Here is a 16988-nt window from a genome sequence, read left to right on the forward strand (position 1 = left end):
CACCCAAGCGGATGAGCATGTTTCTTGATTGCTCCCAATTGATTCTGGCAGCTGGATAGAGCCTCGACACACCCCACATATTCACTTAAATTAGTAAATATGTAGATAATATAACTCAACAAAACAAAATAAATTAGGCACAATTCATTTTCAATAAAAAAAAAAATGTTCATTTTATATAGAGCTTTGTATGAAAAAAAATTCTTTATGTTTTTGTTACAATTGAACTAAAATTCTTGAGCCTCCCCTGATCAGAGTTTTAACTACTAGTCTATGCAGATGCTTTTTGAAACCACTTAGCGCAATCCTTTGCTCTAGCCTCTAGCAATAACAGCATCGGGCGAGAATGGATCTTTGAGATGACAAGTATATTCTTGTTTTCCCAAATAGCCAAGAGTTCAGATTCAGACATAGCAAATGGATGCAATGCTATGAAACCAGACTTTTAGCGTAGAATTCGTTATGTTTGTACATGGTATTCCATGATTGCTTGGTAAGTTGGTATGCTTGTCAATTTGTCTGGGCAACAATGTAGACAAGTGGTTGATTAAGTTGATTTCAAGGGAAAACTGTACACAAGTGGTGGTCAAGTTGTTTGATTAACGTTCCTTCAAAGTTTTGTGGCCACTACAGTGGACAAGCTAAGCCATTACAGAAGAGATTTTATCTGAATGTTTCTGTTTCCCAATCACTCCTAATCTAATGTGCTCTTATCATGGGTTAACATCGTCAAATTGACAGCTGGCATGTCAAGAAAATGTTCTCGATCGTATCTCTGCAATTTGTCATAGTTTTGTCTCCAATATCATTCCCATTTACATGGTTTTGTTTCTCAAGCAACAGGGAATAGATAGAAAGATCATAGTTCATACACAAGAAAACATTGTTGAGTCAATCTTATTGTTCAGTGACAAAAAGAAACCTTATTAGCAAAACGAAAAAACATTTTAACCACAACAACTAGCTTGCCAACTACATGTCACACAATGCCCTTCAATATCTAGAAACCAAGAACAAGGGTCTATTTAAACGAAGCAGATACCTAAGCCCAGAGAGACACGAATAAGAAACTCTACCCCACGACGAGTCAGTATCATACTACTTATTGTGAAATACCTTGACATTGCGCCCTTACCAAATAGCCCAACAAAGCGAGAATCGCACAATTCCACAACATTTTCACTTTCTTGTTACTTCCAGAAACTCTTAACGTCAATCAAAAAAAGCATTTAAGAACAAATAATAAGAGCCACTCAACACATCCGTCAATTGGAATAGCCAGTGCCATGCCACTCAAGCTATTTATGCCAAGATATATAATTTAGTACCAGAGAGTTCGATCTCATCATATTAACATTGTAAATATCTGGGTACGACCAAAGAGTCATACCCACAAGGAAATAATCCCTAAAATATGCGAATCCTAATACCTATAATACAAGTAAAATGTGAATTATGATATTGGTTGAAGATTACAAGTGATCCGGAACTGTTATCCATCCAATGGAATTGGGCAACGTATCCTATGCAAAGTCACATAGGATAACTACATGGATGAAGTCTCAGCTTCCCGTTTCGGAGTCTCAGCTTCCCGTTTCGGCCGATTACGGGTTCGAGGAAGTGAGGGCTTCTCCTCCAAAGGCATGCCAGCATCACCATCCTCTTCATCTGCTTCCATTATTGCTTGATTGATTGCCATCTAATACATGGAACAATAAAAGTTGAGCACATTAATAAGAGCAAATAAACATTTTCCAACACAAAAAGCCAAATACTGTGCAACATCACATGATGCAGTCTCAGTTATTTCTGCACACTCCAGTGTTATCCTACTGCTCCTTATTAAAAATGTGATGGATGTTTTTAGATAAAAGGTGTTCCATGAATGTAGGGCGGTCCATAATGTAGGATTGTAGGGCACTTTATCTAACAGAATGGCTTTACAGATCTTGTTTCTTACAGCTTTCTAACAAGTGATAAGCAACCATAAAAACTAACATAGGAAGGCATCAAACCTGATGCTACTCATGGAATGTAATGACTTTAACTATTAGGGTAAACATGTACTTGCCCCTTGATCCATCCAAAAAATGTTTACTTCGCCCTTAAACTATCAATTGCCACACTTGCTCCTTAAACTAAGCAATCGTTACTTACTAAGGACAATTTCCACTTTCCATCCATATTTTGGATGGAAAATTCAAACCAAGGCTAAAAATGTCTTTTATACCAATATATGTATGAATATGAATATATGTGTCTCCTTCTTCCTCCATCTCACAGTCCCCCCAACTCTGTTCGTATCTCTCTCTTTTAGACAATGAAGCAAAAAGCGCACACAAAAAAAAAAAGGGAAGCAACAGCAAAGATGGAACTTTGCTGGAACGTACCCTACATCACGAACACATCTCCAGCAACCAAAGCCAAGAAGCTACCAACTACTACAAAACATAAAGACCAGTCTGTACCCAAAAATGACCGCCCACTAAAAAGCCGGCACGTGACGCCGGCCCCACAGATTTTTGGTGTATCCGAAATACCTTGAACCCCATTAAAAAGGGTTCAAATCATGGGCTAATGGAAGTTGATTTTTGGAGTTCATGGGACACTTGGCAAAGTTCAATGCAATTGGCAAATTTCCTACAAGCAATTCTCGTGCATGTTGCAGAGGTGGGGGTGATGGTTTATGGCAAGTAACTGCCATTTTCGTCTCTATGAAAGGAGAAGACCAAGATCCTTGAAAAGCCCCTTCAAACACAACTTCAAGCTCCGGCTTCAATTATCTTTCTTTCGGCTCCAGCCATTCTATGTTTATTTTTCTGCACTTTCAGTTTCGGCTCGTGTAACTTTTATCATTTCCGACAATGGAGATCCCGAGGATTTCCATTTCAACGGCGTTATTTACGTTTGAGCGCCGCGCTCATCTCTTCAATAATGGAAAACCCCGAGCGGTTTCCAAGGTTCGAGTACCGTGCTCGTTCCTCTCTACTTCTTCTACATCACTTTTGAGAAGATTATGAAGTCCTCTTCGTTGAGTCAAAAAAGAACCGCGTGCATCTCGATCACACAGCCAAGGCGTATGTTTTGCTTTTTTTCCCGAGGGAAACACAGTCAACGAAAGCCTTCTAGAGTGAGCAATTGCTCTCTCTCTCTCTCTCTCTCTCTCTCTCTCTCCTTGTTGAGGGGTCAGCTTGTTGCCTAGGCGACGAGCGCCGGTCAATGGATCCCCATTGGCTATGGCATTGTTGATTCGGAAAGCTTGGCACCTCGCTGTGTCAAGCGGGCATCCTCGATGACGCATTGGTGTTCCCCCATTCAGGCCGTCCATTTCGGATCTGCAGAGAGAGTGGTGGGGTGAGGAGAGAGAGAGTTTCAATCTGGGCTATCCAACACACTTTTGGACAGCTCGGATGCGCTGCTCGGGAACCACGTGGGCAAGGCCAAGTGGTACCCACTCTCTCTCTCTCTCTCTCTCTCTCTCTCTCTCTCTCTATCTCTCTCTCTCTCTCTCCTTGTTGAGGGGTTAGCTTGTTGCCTAGGCGGCGAGCGCCAGTCGATGGATCCCCATTGGCTATGGCATTGTTGTTTCGGAAAGCTTGGCACCTCGCTATGTCAAGCGGGCATATCCCCAATGACGCATTGGTGTTACCCTAGGGGGATGCCTCCTTGTTGATAGGTAAGCTTGTTGCTCGGATCCCTTCGGTAATCTTCCTCGATGACGCATTGGTGTTTCCTTCAAGGGATGCCTCCTTGCTAAGAGGTAAGCCCGTCGCCTATTTCACTCCGGATAGACATATATAGAGTTTGATCACCTTTTCTAATAGCGTAGACTTGCTTTGAGAACTCTAATTTCTTCAAAGTAACAGCGCCAGAGGCATGACCCGGCCAAGTAAGGCCAAGAGCGCATTGCCAGCAGAAGATATCGAATGTTTATTAGAGGAGAGTACTGAAGGAGTTTTAGATTTTTTTATTATTTTTCCAATTGATCTCATTGAGACAAATCAACAATTCACAAAAGTTTGGTGCAAAACTAACAAATGCGAAAAAAATTCAAATAATGACAAACTAACTTATTTTAAGATAAGTTTAGGAGAATAATTTACCAATAAACTCCTCCAATACTCTCCTCCAATAAACTCCTTTTCCTCTACACTTAAAACAAAATCCACACTACTCCAGAAACCCAACAGAAAAGAAACCACAAAAAAAAAAAAAAAAAAAAAACCACTTCCCCTTTACAAAAATCCTCAAAACACTTCTCTACATACCTGCGGCGGCGAGGCTGAAGCACTCCCCCTGTACCTGCACCCTTCATCAATCTTTCTCTTCCTCCCAAACCCTAGATTCCCTACACCAACAATGGCAAAACCAAAACCAAAACCAAAACCTAAACCCACCCAAAAAGCGATACCACAACCAAAGATTGATGAATGGGGTACAGGTAATCTAGTGCCGAGGAAATCGAGTTGCCAAAGCTATCAACTAACCCACGTGACCCCTCAACAATGCCATGGCCGATGGGGATTCGGTCGACGCTCGCCTCCTAGGTGACAAGCTAACCCCTTAACAAGGAGGCATCCCCTGGGCTACGAACCGTGGCATTAGGAATTAAAGACCGTTAGCTAGGTACGCTTTTCCGCGCGGGACACCAATGCGTCATCGGGAAGGAGGTGTTGTTCTAGTCTCTAAAGCAAGAAACCATTTTCCTGCCGCGGCAAAGCTGTTGTTCGAAAAAGGGAGCATCATCACCAATAATATGGATCTCCCCGGCGTCTGTCTCTCGTGAAGGCAATACCGATGACGCATTGGTGTCCCCTCAACAAGGAGGCATCCCCTAGGCTATGCACCGTGGCATTAGGAATCAAAGACCATTAGCCAGGTACGATTTTCCTTACGGGGACACCAATGCATCATCGGGAAGGTGCCATAGCCAATGGATGAGATTCATCGACCGGTGCTCCCCGCCCATCTCAATGAAATAGGCGACGAGCTTACCTCTTAGCAAGGAGGCATCCCCTGAAGGAAACACCAATGCATCAAAGGACCCGAGCAACAAGCTTACCTCTCAACAAGAAGGTATCCCCCGAGGATGCCCACTTGCCCTATTAGCATTGCTTGATGTGTCTACTGTGAGTATTATTTTTATGCTCTACAGAGAAACTAGTGGGACTATAAATGAGTAGACAGGAAGAGCTAATGTTAATGGTTTTTAAAGATTCGACTTATTATCATGATATGTTATGGTATGTCAATTGGGGGTTAATTGTGAAAGATACATATATGGTTCTTTGCTAAGGTTTTGAGTTTCAATCAAAAACTTTTTACTTTTTCAATTCATCTTGATGAGACGAATCAATAAGTTATAAGAGTTTGACACAAAATTAACAAATACAAAAAAATTTGAATAAAGCCAAAAAATAATGGGGTGTTCTTTTTTTTTTTTTTTTTTCTGTCTATCGATAGGAAGGGATGGGGGAAGGGATGCTGCAATTCGCAGCGATAAGACTCGTTGGATAAGCATGGGGGTGATCAACCAAGTGACGGGCATCCTTGATGACGCATTGGTGTTCCCCTCCGGGGATGCCTCCTTGTTGAGAGGTAAGCTTGTTGCTCGGGTCCCTTCGGTAATCTTCCTCGAGGACGCATTGATGTTACCTTCGGGGGATGTCTCCTTGCTGAGAGGTAAGCTCGTCGGGGATACCTCCTTGCTGAGAGGTAAGCTCGTCGCCTAGGTGGTGAGCGCCGACCGATGGATCTCCATTGGCTATGACACCTTCCCAATGACGCATTGGTGTCCCCGCACGAAAAACGTACCTATTCTCTTTCTAACTCTATATACAATTCACTTTCTTTCAACACAACAAAAATGTTAAACAACCTGAGAATGCTACAGAGAAATCCATGCATGTGATCGCTAACATCAACTAACTAGTTTTCAGAGAGTTGGCTGCAAAATTGGTTGTGATGCCACATCTCGGTGGGATTTTAATTGCTGATGAGAAACGGCCTTAACTTTTTTCAACGCTCGCCGCCTAGGCTACAAGCTGACCCCTTAACAAGGAGGCATCCCCTTTGGCTATGGCACCTTCCCAATGACGCATTGGTAGGTGTATTTACGCACCTATCATGGTTATCGATCATTGTTCCGAATTTTTCACATACTCGGATGCAACTTCGTGTCGGAGTAGGGGTGGTTGGATGGCACACAAGCAGTTGATGAGGAAAATCTTCGAGGGTGTTTCACTAGTCTGCAAGGACTAACAATACATAGGGTTAAAAAGACTTCAGAGCAATGAACAGGATTAGTATACACTACCCCAATAGTAAGAAAAACCCCCAAGAGTACGTGTATTTGGCGTTAGCCTGCGCAATGAATGCGTCATGCAAGCCGCCTTGAAGTACAATTCCTATCGAGCGGCAGGTCCTTTACAGACGACTTAAATACCACCGAAGGACACGCCAATGAGTTGTCGAGGAAGATTCTCGAAGGGACAGTGCCGTAGCCAATGGATGAGATCCATCGGCTGGCGCTCGCCGCCCAGCTCATTGAAATAGGCACCATCTTTTAGATCCCACCGGACTCCTAGGCTAAACTCAGATTTTGCCACCCAAAAGCACTGATTCCTCCAACCGTTTCTTTCAGATCCCATCGCGTGGGGTGTTAGGGTTTTCTTGGTTGAAAACCCCCCAAATCAATTTTGGTCCTATAATGTTAGGTTTTGGGAGTAAAAGTCTAAAATAATCCTCCAAAAGTGTTGGGTAATATTAGGTCACCACTTTTCCATCCAAGGCATGAATTTTCCATCCAAAACGTGGATGTAAAGTGGGAATTCTCCTTAGTAAATAACGATTGGTTAGTTTAAGGGGCAAGTGTGTGCAATTGATAGTTGACGGACGAAGTAAACATTTTTTTGATAGCTTACGGGGTAAGTACATTTTTTTTTTACCCTAAATATTATATGAACTGAGCCCCAAGTAGATGTGACAAGGACATATCATGTTGAGTAGTACTAGCATAGTATCACTCAAATGATATTTCACCCATATCACGATCTATGTTGCTCGGACTCGGGTATAAGGTGCGGGTGCGAATCTAGGAATCGGGCACCCAACGTTTTTTTTTTTTGATAAGTCAAACGTCTCGGACACCCAAGTTGAAAAATGCAGGATACACATATATGGATCCAAAATTGGACACGCGTATACCGGGATACGGTATAGTATAATAATCAATGGCATTGAATTGATTACAACGAAACTCAAATATGGTAGGTGACATATACTATTATGCAATTTAGAGTCAATTTATTTGTATAATGTCCATTTAACCGTTATATACTTGTTAATAAAAAGATAATATGGTATAACAAATGACGAAAGAAGTCAGAAACTATTTTTGTGTTTTAAAAAATATTCAGCATACACACAGGATGCGCTGGCCTGTAGTGATATTTGAGAAGAGAAATTAGGGTCATCTATGGCTTTGGCCCTTAGCAAATTGCTAGAATAAGTATTTGGACAAATAGGTAATCATCAAATAAACATTTCCCAAACTTTCTTTGAACCCACACTAAAAAACAAGTATCAACATTCTAATTGAAACAAACCCAAAAAAAAATATAATGAAATTAGTATCAAGACTTAAGCATAAAGAATTCCCACATAACCTCTGGTAGCATGGGCGGAGGGCACTGGGTCATGTGGGGTCACTTGAGCCACTGACCTCCAAATTCTGTCTTGATAAATTGATTGTGAACTTGACCCCACAATTAGAATGAAATTATCCTCAGCATGAAAGAATTCCTAGTGAAACTACATTCTTGTGCCCTTTTTGGTACTATAATTTTGCTAACAACTGTCTAATAGGCATGGATATTACACACACAATGCTAAAAAAAAAGTACTATTTTGACAAAACTCTCACGAAGATCAATTGACACTCATAGATTTGTATGCATCTTTCATCGGTGTTGAGACAATTTAAGCATATTAATCACTGCCCTAGGGCAAGTGGGTTGGAGTGCAGTTGGTGCCTCCCTTATACTCCCATACACATAGGCAGGGTTCGATTCCCAGAAGCACTCATTCCCCTCCCCAAGTAGAGTAGATTAGGATTAACGAATGGCAAAAAAAAAAAAAAAAAGTCACTGCCCTAGGGATTGTGGCTAGCAATTTTTCCAAGGTTGACTAGCTAATGGGCAACAAAATCAAGTATGTCTCTAAGTATTGACCCGACTGCTCAAAAATGCTGGCTCCGCCCATGTCGGGTATAGATCTGAACAACTTCCATATTCACCATCACACCACCCAAATTATAACAAAAAGTTATCTGAACCTGGAAACCGAACACACAAGTACTACCAATTGAAGCAAATCCGAAGGGTTTTGGCCAAGTGGGCATGAGAAAAGCTATTAAGTGCTAGTCCCCATGAGGTTGCATGTTTAGATATCATGTAGCACCAACATTTCAATCCTCGGGGCCACTAGAGGGATTCAGGCCTCGGAATTAGTCCAATTGCGTGCAAGCTGGTCCGGATATTCGGTTATAAAATAAATTCCAATTGAAGAAAACCCACAAAGATATGAATCAATTACCAATAATCAAACCCATAGAATGGCCAAAAAAAAAAAAAAACAACAAATACAGGCTACGAACCTCCTCGAGGAAGTCTCTGTCGAGCTTATCGGCAATTCGGATGGAAGTGAAGACGGTAATGGCGAGGAGAGAGAGGGGTAAGAAGAATGCGAAGATGTAGGTGCTAGTGCCGGGAGCTCCTCGTGTTACCAGAGACAGCCCTCTGGTCTTTCGGTGGTGGAAGTGAAGAGAGGAGGAATTGGGTGTGGAGGGAGGAAAAGGGTTTGTTTGAAGGAGGCGTAGGGGTGGTGATTTGGGGAGTAGATTAGAGTTGCAGATGAAGAGGCTCACCATGTCTCTCCTCCTCCTGGTGGCAGAGCTTGGATCATATATTTGTTGCTGCCCCTTATCCTTCACAGTCTACAGTTTTTTGGATTTGGATTTAATGGCATATTATTATACACAAAAAACTTGGTTTTATTTTTTTTTTTATCGGCAAATCTTGATTTTAATTCCACATCTAAAGTAGGACAAAAAAATTTGGAAATGGATCCTGTCTGCTATATTTCGATAATCGGGACAGTTTACGTTCTAAATCTAGTGAGAACATGAGGCATATTAAAAACGAAAAAGTGTACGAGTACATACACGTAGGTACATACATCTCGTATATATGCATTTTGGACTCATATCGGGTCTTAAATGGTTTGTTTCGGGTTTTTATAAAATATTAACTCAATCAAATATCGGTAAGAATATTTACAAAATATCTATTTTGCTTCATAATCAAGACCTAGTCTATGAAAAAAAAGTTGGATATTTCGTATATCCCTTTAACGATTTCAGATAGAGTTTATTTTTTATGGACACCCTAAACAACTCATTTTGAACAAAATGAGCATTTGGATCAATTTTTTTGGGATCCAAGATGGGTAAAAAACGCATATGTACGCGGTGTATGTACCTATGTGTTTGTACCTCTAGCAAAGCTGTATTAAAATTCATGTGTTGTTTGATGTTTTTTTTAGAACACATTTATTTTGAGAAAAAAATGAGTTTCAAAAACATTGCAACTATATTAAAACTTATTTTTCAAAATAGAAAATAAATTAAACCTTATATTGATCAAACATGATTTTTAACATGTCTTGTGTTCTTGATGAAATTTAAAAATTGAACACTCGCGATGATAAAAATGAGTCCAGAAAAGATATGAAAATGAATTGAACTAAACCATTCAGTCTTGAGGATTCAAACCCACAATATTTTATGACAGTCACAGACCCTCTGGGCAGCTAGGTGGGAAACGAAAAAATATTCTAATTTCTTAACTAGATGAAAAAAAAAAACTAGTACATCTTTTGGTATTTTATTTGGATATACAAAACATGAGAGAGAGGGTGATTTCTCAAAGAAAAAGAAAGTGCCATGAACTTTATTACCAAAATAACCTTTCATAGGGGTATTATTTCCTTAAGTTGATCAAACTATCCTCGTGGAATTCCTAACAATGAAACCAAATTTTTGAGAAAAGCAATAATAGGCACAACTATTTTTATAATAAAAATAATTTCTACACTCTCCTTTTATGCTATAACATTCATTTTGTTACTTTTCTTCACCTGATTTTATGAAATTGTCTTTGTGCACTTTGATATATATATGTTATTGGCAGTAGATAGAAATCACATTGCATGAGTATCCGCATAAATCATCGCGATGAATTCTTAATTTAGGAAGAGCAAGCCACAACATGTTACTCCCTAATGTAACATGTCTTACTCTACTTCTATCAAACAAACACATACTACTATCTTACTTGATTCTACTCTACTAAAATGTTGTCTAAATTTTCAGCCCCAATTTCTTACTACAATTGTCAGTAGCACAAAGGTCATCAACAAAACGCCCAAATGCCACCTCAGTCCCCACCCCCCACCAACGCCTCCAAGCTCTACTTCTTCTACGGCCACCGCAAGCCCTCCCAGAACCGGCCCACCGTCCGCGGCGGCCTCTTCTCCAACCGCCAAACCCTGAACCCTTCAAAAAAACACCACCAATTCGACAAAAAATCCCCCGATTTCGATTTCCGAAAATGGGACCCGGACTCCGCTCAGAGCCTCTCGATCCCGCCCACCAGAACTCCGCCGGAGAAATTCTTCTCCGTCGCCCAGACCCTCTCTCCGATCGCTCGGTACATCGTCGACACGTTCCGTAAGCACAAGAACTGCTGGTGTCCTGCTGTTATTGAGGACCTTAACAAGCTCCGCCGCGTGACGCCGAAGCTGGTGGCGGAGGTGCTCAAGGTGAACTCGGACCCCAGGATCTCATCCAAGTTCTTCCATTGGGCAGGTAAATAAGCACGTTTCGAATTGCGCGAACATTTAACGTTACCAAATGGACCTTTGAGCATCTCCAGCCTTTACCCAAAATTTTATCCAAATTTGAGTAAATATGTGTGCAAAAACTCTATTTAGGAGGATCATCTCCAATGGCAAAATACAATCTTTACCCAAAAAAAGGCTTTCGATGGCAACATGGTAAATAAGAGGGATAAGATTGAGCCTTGGAAAATTTGGTTAAGGAAATGGTTCAAAGCTTGGATTTTCCCAAATGGGGTAGAGAAATGGGCAAAACTCATTTTGGGTAAAGAACTGGGTATGCCATTGGAGATGGGTTTTTGCTTCTTTTACCCAAAAAAAAGGGTTTAAGTGAAGAAATGAGTCAAGACTGGTGGTGCTCTTAAAGCCCCAATCTATTGGGGTCAGCTGAATGAATTTATTTTCTCCGTTGAGCTCACTCTGTCGGCTCAATGTTGAGGGCAGTATATCGAATTCACGCCCTAAAGGATCTATTGGTCTTTTACGTGCTTGCTGTCAGCTAGCTAAGGCATAACCCTTCTCCTTTTATCGGGCTTGAGTTATGGAAGATAAAGGACTCTAAGCACGACAGACTTGCAGTTGTAAAATTTTAGATTTAAATTTTTTTTTTTTTTGAAATGTTCACTTACCTAGAAAATGTATCCTAAAGCACACTTACCTAGAAAATGTATCCCAAAGCACCTGAAGAATGTGTTGGGGATTCAATTTTAGTTTTACGTGAGCTACACATAAATGGATCTCGTCTATGTACACTTTAAATTGGGTATGTTGCTAAGTGTTTTATACGGGTGCGTAGGATTGTTGATTATACCTCTTGAAAATATCCTCTTGTTTCCAAATTATTAGACCGTCTTTTAGTTTTGTAACATCCTGAATTGTGGGACCTCTTTAGAAGGTAAAATCTATACCATTTTTAGGTAGCCCTGTTTTGTTCATTTGCAACTTTGCCTTCTTAAAGGATGTCCCTTCTCTTCCTCTGTTTTTGAGTTTTCATTTGGGACCGGTGAAATTGTAATACAGTAATTTGGGAAGAAAACAAGAACAGATTTTTTTCTAAAATATTTAGTTAAGTTTTGCCTCCACTGACCAAATTTCTTGTCTCTGCCCAACAGGTAAACAGAAGGGTTATAGACATGACTTTTCTAGTTATAATGCATTGGCTTACTGTTTGAACCGGACAAATCAGTTCCGGGCAGCTGACCAGGTGCCCGAGTTGATGAACATGCAGGGTAAGCCTCCTACCGAGAAACAGTTTGAAATCTTGATTAGAATGCACTCTGATGCCAATAGGGGTCTTAGGGTGTACTACGTGTATGAGAAAATGAAGAAATTTGGAGTGAAACCTAGAGTGTTTTTGTATAACAGGATAATGGATGCACTCATGAAAACGGGTCATTTGGATTTGGCAATGTTGGTTTATGATGACTTTAGAGGAGATGAGTTAGTGGAGGAGAGTGTTACTTTCATGATTTTAGCAAAGGGTTTGTGTAAAGGAGGGCAGATTGACCAAGTGTTGGAGCTTTTGAGCCGAATGCGGGAAAAGTTGTGTAAACCAGATGTTTTTGCTTACACGGCAATGGTTCGTGTGTTGGTGGCGGAGGGGAATTTAGATGGGTGTTTGAAGGTTTGGGAGGAAATGAAAAAGGATAGAGTAGAGCCCGATGCTATGGCTTATAAGACCCTAGTTTTGGGGTTATGCAAGGGGAAGCAGGTTGAGAAAGGTTATGGGTTGTTCAAGGAGATGAAACAGAAGGGGTGTTTGATAGATAGGGCCATCTATGGGTCATTGATTGAGGCATTTGTGGCAGATGGGAAAGTTGGTTCTGCATGTGATTTGTTGAAGGATTTGGTCGACTCGGGATATAGGGCTGACTTAGCAGTATATAACTCCCTCATTGAAGGATTCTGTAATTTGAACCAGGTTGATAAGGCTTCTAAACTTTTCCAGGTCACAGTTCAAGAGGGTCTTGAGTCAGAGTTTGTGACTGTAAATCCCATACTAGTGTCTTATGCAGAGTTGAAAAGAATGGATGACTTCTGCAACTTGCTTCTGCAAATGCAGAATCTGGGTTTTCACATCTTTGACAATCTTTCCAGATTCTTTTTATTCGTGGTGACAAAAGACGAAAAATTAACGATGCCTTTAGAAGTGTTTGAATACTTGAAGGTGAGAGGTTATTGCAGTGTTCCAATCTATAATATTCTTATGGAGGCTCTCCACAAGATCAGAGAGGTGGATAAGGCATTATCACTCTTCCATGAATTAAAGGACTCCAAGTTTGAACCTGACTCATCTACTTACAGCCATGCAATTACATGTTTTTCTGAAATTGGAGATATTCAAGAAGCATGTACGTGCTATAGCAAAATAAAAGAAATGTCTTCGGTTCCCTCTGTCTCTGCTTATTATTCTCTTGTTAAAGGGCTCTGTAAAATTGGAGGGATTGATCCAGCTATAATGCTTATTCGTGACAGCTTGGCGAATGTTACGAGCGGACCCATGGAGTTTAAGTATACTCTGACTATTATCCATGTTTGCAAATCTAATGATGCAGAGAGGGTAATTGAAGTTCTAAATGAGATGATACAACAGGGTTGCCCTCCTGATGATATCATATACTCTGCTATTATCTACGGCATGTGCAAACATGGAACGCTGGAGGAAGCGAGAAAAGTGTTGTCAAATATGAGAGAGCGTAAGCTTCTAACGGAATCAGATTTGGTTATTTATGACGATAAACTGGTAGACCACATGAAGGAGAAGACGGCTGACTTGGTGCTGTCAGGGTTGAAATTTTTTGGTCTGGAAAAGAAATTGAAAGCGAAGGGCTGTAAATTTCTGCCGACTTGAGGACAACTTCAGGTACTTAGTTTTATTTCTTTTGCTTTTTAACTAATTTGTATTTGTTTTTCTGTTCACCTGTTTAACATATAACTAAATTATTTAGGACACTGGATTATTTCAGCTTCTTGCTTTTAAGAGTATTGATCAAAGCGAGATCTATCCTAATTTTGTTGGACCTTTTTCACTGAAATAAGAAAAAACTTTAAATACTCAACTCAAATTCATGATCATATCGAGTTAAGCTCACAGGACAGTGTTCATTACTCACGCTATTGTAGTCCTAGATTTGATTTGTGCTTCCCCGGATGATCCATGTAAATGGCTCTTGATTCCTGCTATTGTGTGTGATTCTGAAGAAGCATCTCTTTTGATTGGAGAAAAGAAGAGAAGAAATGTCGCTTGATTGGGGTGCTCTAAACATTAGATCTCATGTGTCCTATCAAAAAGAACTTGAGGGAAAGCATTTTCTTTTTTCTTTATCACTGGTTAGTCAAGGAAAAGGAAACATTTGAATATTAGTCTTTTCAATGTGATTTTGAGGAAAAATTGCTTTCATAATTGGAGGTATTGGGAATGCAATACTACGCATTGTTCTTCAAGACCTTCCCAAAAACTACAAAATTTCTAAATCACTACTCCACTAGTAACACCGATGAACTTTTGGAGTCCTGGTTTATTCTACTTGCAACTATGAGGGTTCCCCAAGCTATACTGGAAAGTTCACGGTGTGTTCGTTAGTCTTTCTACAATGTCGTGTGTTGTTTCCTAATATTTACCCTAAAATCTGTCATACTCCTCCATTAACTCAGAGCTCATTGTACTTTGCTATGTGAAAACTCAATGTCCAATTTTCTTGATCGGAAGACGTCATCAAGGGTGGGAAAACTAACTTAATAAGTACAGATAATTGTTGGAAGTTGGTATTGTTTGGATCATGTGGGGTAAAGCCCACTTTGCGACCTTATTTAATTGTGCTTTCCTGTAGTTAAATTATTTGTACTTTCTTTGAGTACGGAACTCGTCCTCAACTTAACTAGTTCTGTACGCCTTTTGTTATGTTTGGATGGTAACTGGTTTTTCCATGATTTGAATATCATGTTGGGGGGAGGGGCTATAGTGATGGTCCATAGCCATACGTCTTAGTACGAGTCATGTTATTAGGTCCTGATATAGGCTTTTCAGTATGCTACCATGAATTCCACTAGTGTATTACCTGGGAGGTATTTTGGGTATGCGTCATCAGTGTTCCCATACACCACATCCTAGCTGCTCACAACATTTCTTTGCTACTGGTAATTTTGGTTACACAATTGGCTTGCCTTACAAATGCTTCATCCTACATCCCCCAATTCATGGAGCTTTTCTCAATTCTTCCATCTCATGCATCCATTTTTTGTTACTCCCAGAGAGTTTTTATCCCCTCAAGTCTTAATGGAGGTAAGGGGCAAATATTTGCTAATGGAGGAGACACATAATGCCAGCTTACAGAGTCTATAACCTCATCTGTCATGTTAACATTTACGGTGCTACTGATAAATTGCCTGCTGCTGGTGTTTGTAGGTAATTGATAATATCTCTCTGATTCAGATGGCATAGGAATGCTTGAAGGAAGCTTTCAGCTTTCGATACAAGTGCTGCTGGAGAATCAAGTGGCGATTAAGATCATGATTCTTTTTCAGTCCCCCTACAGGCATGCTGAAAGGGTTATGGCCCTTGGTGATCAAATTTCAAAAGACGACTACACGATGCTGTTTAGAAGGTTTGAATAGGAATTTTCCGTTGTTTACCTATCGATGGTGATTCCCTTTTGCTTTGCAGCAATCAATGCACCAGAATGGCACGCAATGATTTCCTGCATGATGCTACTTAGCTCGGTTAATTGACGAGATAGCCATCCTTTCATTGGATACACGATTGAAGTTCATTTGGGTTTCTCATAAATTGGTTCTGTGAAGACATAAGATCCATTTTTTGCAAATCCATGCCTCACTCAAGCCATTGTGTTTAGGATTTAAAACAGTTTGAAACAAATTTCACCAAGCCCCAGTTTCAGAGAAGTATGTAGGCAAGTGTGTCTATCTGGCACAAACTGTGGGTCATTGTTCTGTCTTACTCTAGGCATATAGGGTTGTAGATGTTTTTTTTTTCCTTTGATAAGCGGATGTCCTGGGTTACTTGCGCGCGCCTCGATCTGGATTGTAGAGGTTGATATCAATGGGTAGTCGTAAATATGGAATGTGGATCATTTTGGAATTTTGATATGAGTATGATGCTTTTAATTACTAGTATTTGGTGCTTGGTATTCCTTGATTACTTATTTTCCTTGGGAAGTATGTGGGCACTAGTCTAAACTTGATGGCACTCAGATGGTGGATGAGCCAAGGCATTACCAATTTTACAAGTTGTTGACGATTTGGAGTGACCATCAAGCTGACAAGCATTCAATAAATTGTTCTCCTCAATCATATTTCTGCATCGTCTCATGGTATAAGAAAGATTCGTCGAGTCATGTTCCTGTTCTTTTACCATTTTGTAATAAAGAAAAGAAATAGGGAATGCTCTAAAGATGGGCACCCTCATATTGGCACCAGGGCACCGGTACTGAAATGTCTCTGTACCTCCAATTTCAGTCACAGATTAAGAAACTTATGCTCGATCCTGCCGCTCAAATTGCACTGGATCATAGGTGCAATGGCATTTCGGTATGAATGATTTGACTGACCTCCCAAAGTTTGTGTGAGACCCACCTCGGGGTCTCACACAAAGGGTCTCACACAAATGATCGGAGCAATTTAATTTGTCAAGATTCTTTTAAGATTTTTTGTTGAAAAAATTAGCTCAGTCGGATATCGGTAAGGGCTTGATCGATTTTGTGCTCAATTTCCTAACAGAAAATTGAGCAAATAATCGATCACGTCCATACTGATATCCAACTGATTTTTTACGTCTGGTGTTTTGACCGGAATGTGTGTTTTGTGGAGAAAATAGATATCTTCATATACAAATCGGAATGGGGAAGAGAGATTCTTCTACATGTACTCATCTGAAGACCAAAGGCACTAGACTAGAAGAGGAGGAACAATGGAGTATTCAAACCAAAATTCTCTCTTTCTCACACCCTCTGGTTCTGTCTCGCGCCTCCCTCTGTTCCCTACATCTGCTCTCACTAACTGCATACGCACATTAC

General features: G+C 40.4%; 2 protein-coding genes and 1 long non-coding RNA gene across 4 annotated transcripts; 2 read left to right on the forward strand and 1 right to left on the reverse strand.

Annotated features, from left to right (window-relative positions):
- Positions 1–1260: 1260 nt before the first annotated feature.
- Positions 1261–9102, reverse strand: LOC131325622 (uncharacterized). The gene is made up of 2 exons (XM_058357959.1): positions 8657–9102; positions 1261–1699 (listed from the first exon to the last, which is right to left on the reverse strand). The coding sequence occupies exons 1-2, from the start codon at positions 8927–8929 to the stop codon at positions 1547–1549; spliced, it is 426 nt and encodes a 141-aa protein (XP_058213942.1). The 5' UTR covers positions 8930–9102; the 3' UTR covers positions 1261–1546.
- On the forward strand, positions 6971–8642 carry LOC131325625 (uncharacterized). The gene is made up of 2 exons (XR_009199763.1): positions 6971–7113; positions 7155–8642. It is a non-coding gene; the product is annotated as an uncharacterized LOC131325625 (long non-coding RNA).
- Positions 9103–10366: 1264 nt separating the features above from the next.
- Positions 10367–16089, forward strand: LOC131325619 (pentatricopeptide repeat-containing protein At4g20740). 2 transcript variants are annotated; one of them, XM_058357954.1, is made up of 3 exons: positions 10367–10927; positions 12069–13819; positions 15362–16089. In XM_058357954.1, exons 1-2 carry the CDS (start codon positions 10489–10491, stop codon positions 13805–13807), a joined length of 2178 nt encoding a protein of 725 aa, XP_058213937.1. In that variant the 5' UTR covers positions 10367–10488; the 3' UTR covers positions 13808–13819; positions 15362–16089. The 2 variants fall into 2 exon arrangements, with proteins under 2 accessions (XP_058213937.1, XP_058213938.1); XM_058357955.1 differs by having other exon boundaries at positions 15389–16089.
- The last annotated feature ends 899 nt before the right edge of the window (positions 16090–16988 follow it).

Source organism: Rhododendron vialii, chromosome 5a, assembly GCF_030253575.1.
Source record: "Rhododendron vialii isolate Sample 1 chromosome 5a, ASM3025357v1".
Lineage (NCBI taxonomy): Eukaryota > Viridiplantae > Streptophyta > Magnoliopsida > Ericales > Ericaceae > Rhododendron > Rhododendron vialii.

What these genes read in the sequence shown, in the direction of transcription:
- LOC131325619 (XM_058357954.1), top strand. Translation starts at nt 10,489, where the DNA reads ATGCCACCTCAGTCCCCACCCCCCACCAACGCCTCCAAGCTCTACTTC. An exon ending in CAAGTTCTTCCATTGGGCAG is followed by an intron (nt 10,928 to 12,068) that starts GTAAATAAGCAC and finishes TCTGCCCAACAG; the next exon opens with GTAAACAGAAGGGTTATAGA.
- LOC131325622 (XM_058357959.1), bottom strand. Translation starts at nt 8,929, where the DNA reads ATGGTGAGCCTCTTCATCTGCAACTCTAATCTACTCCCCAAATCACCA. An exon ending in ACAGAGACTTCCTCGAGGAG is followed by an intron (nt 1,700 to 8,656) that starts GTTCGTAGCCTG and finishes TCCATGTATTAG; the next exon opens with ATGGCAATCAATCAAGCAAT.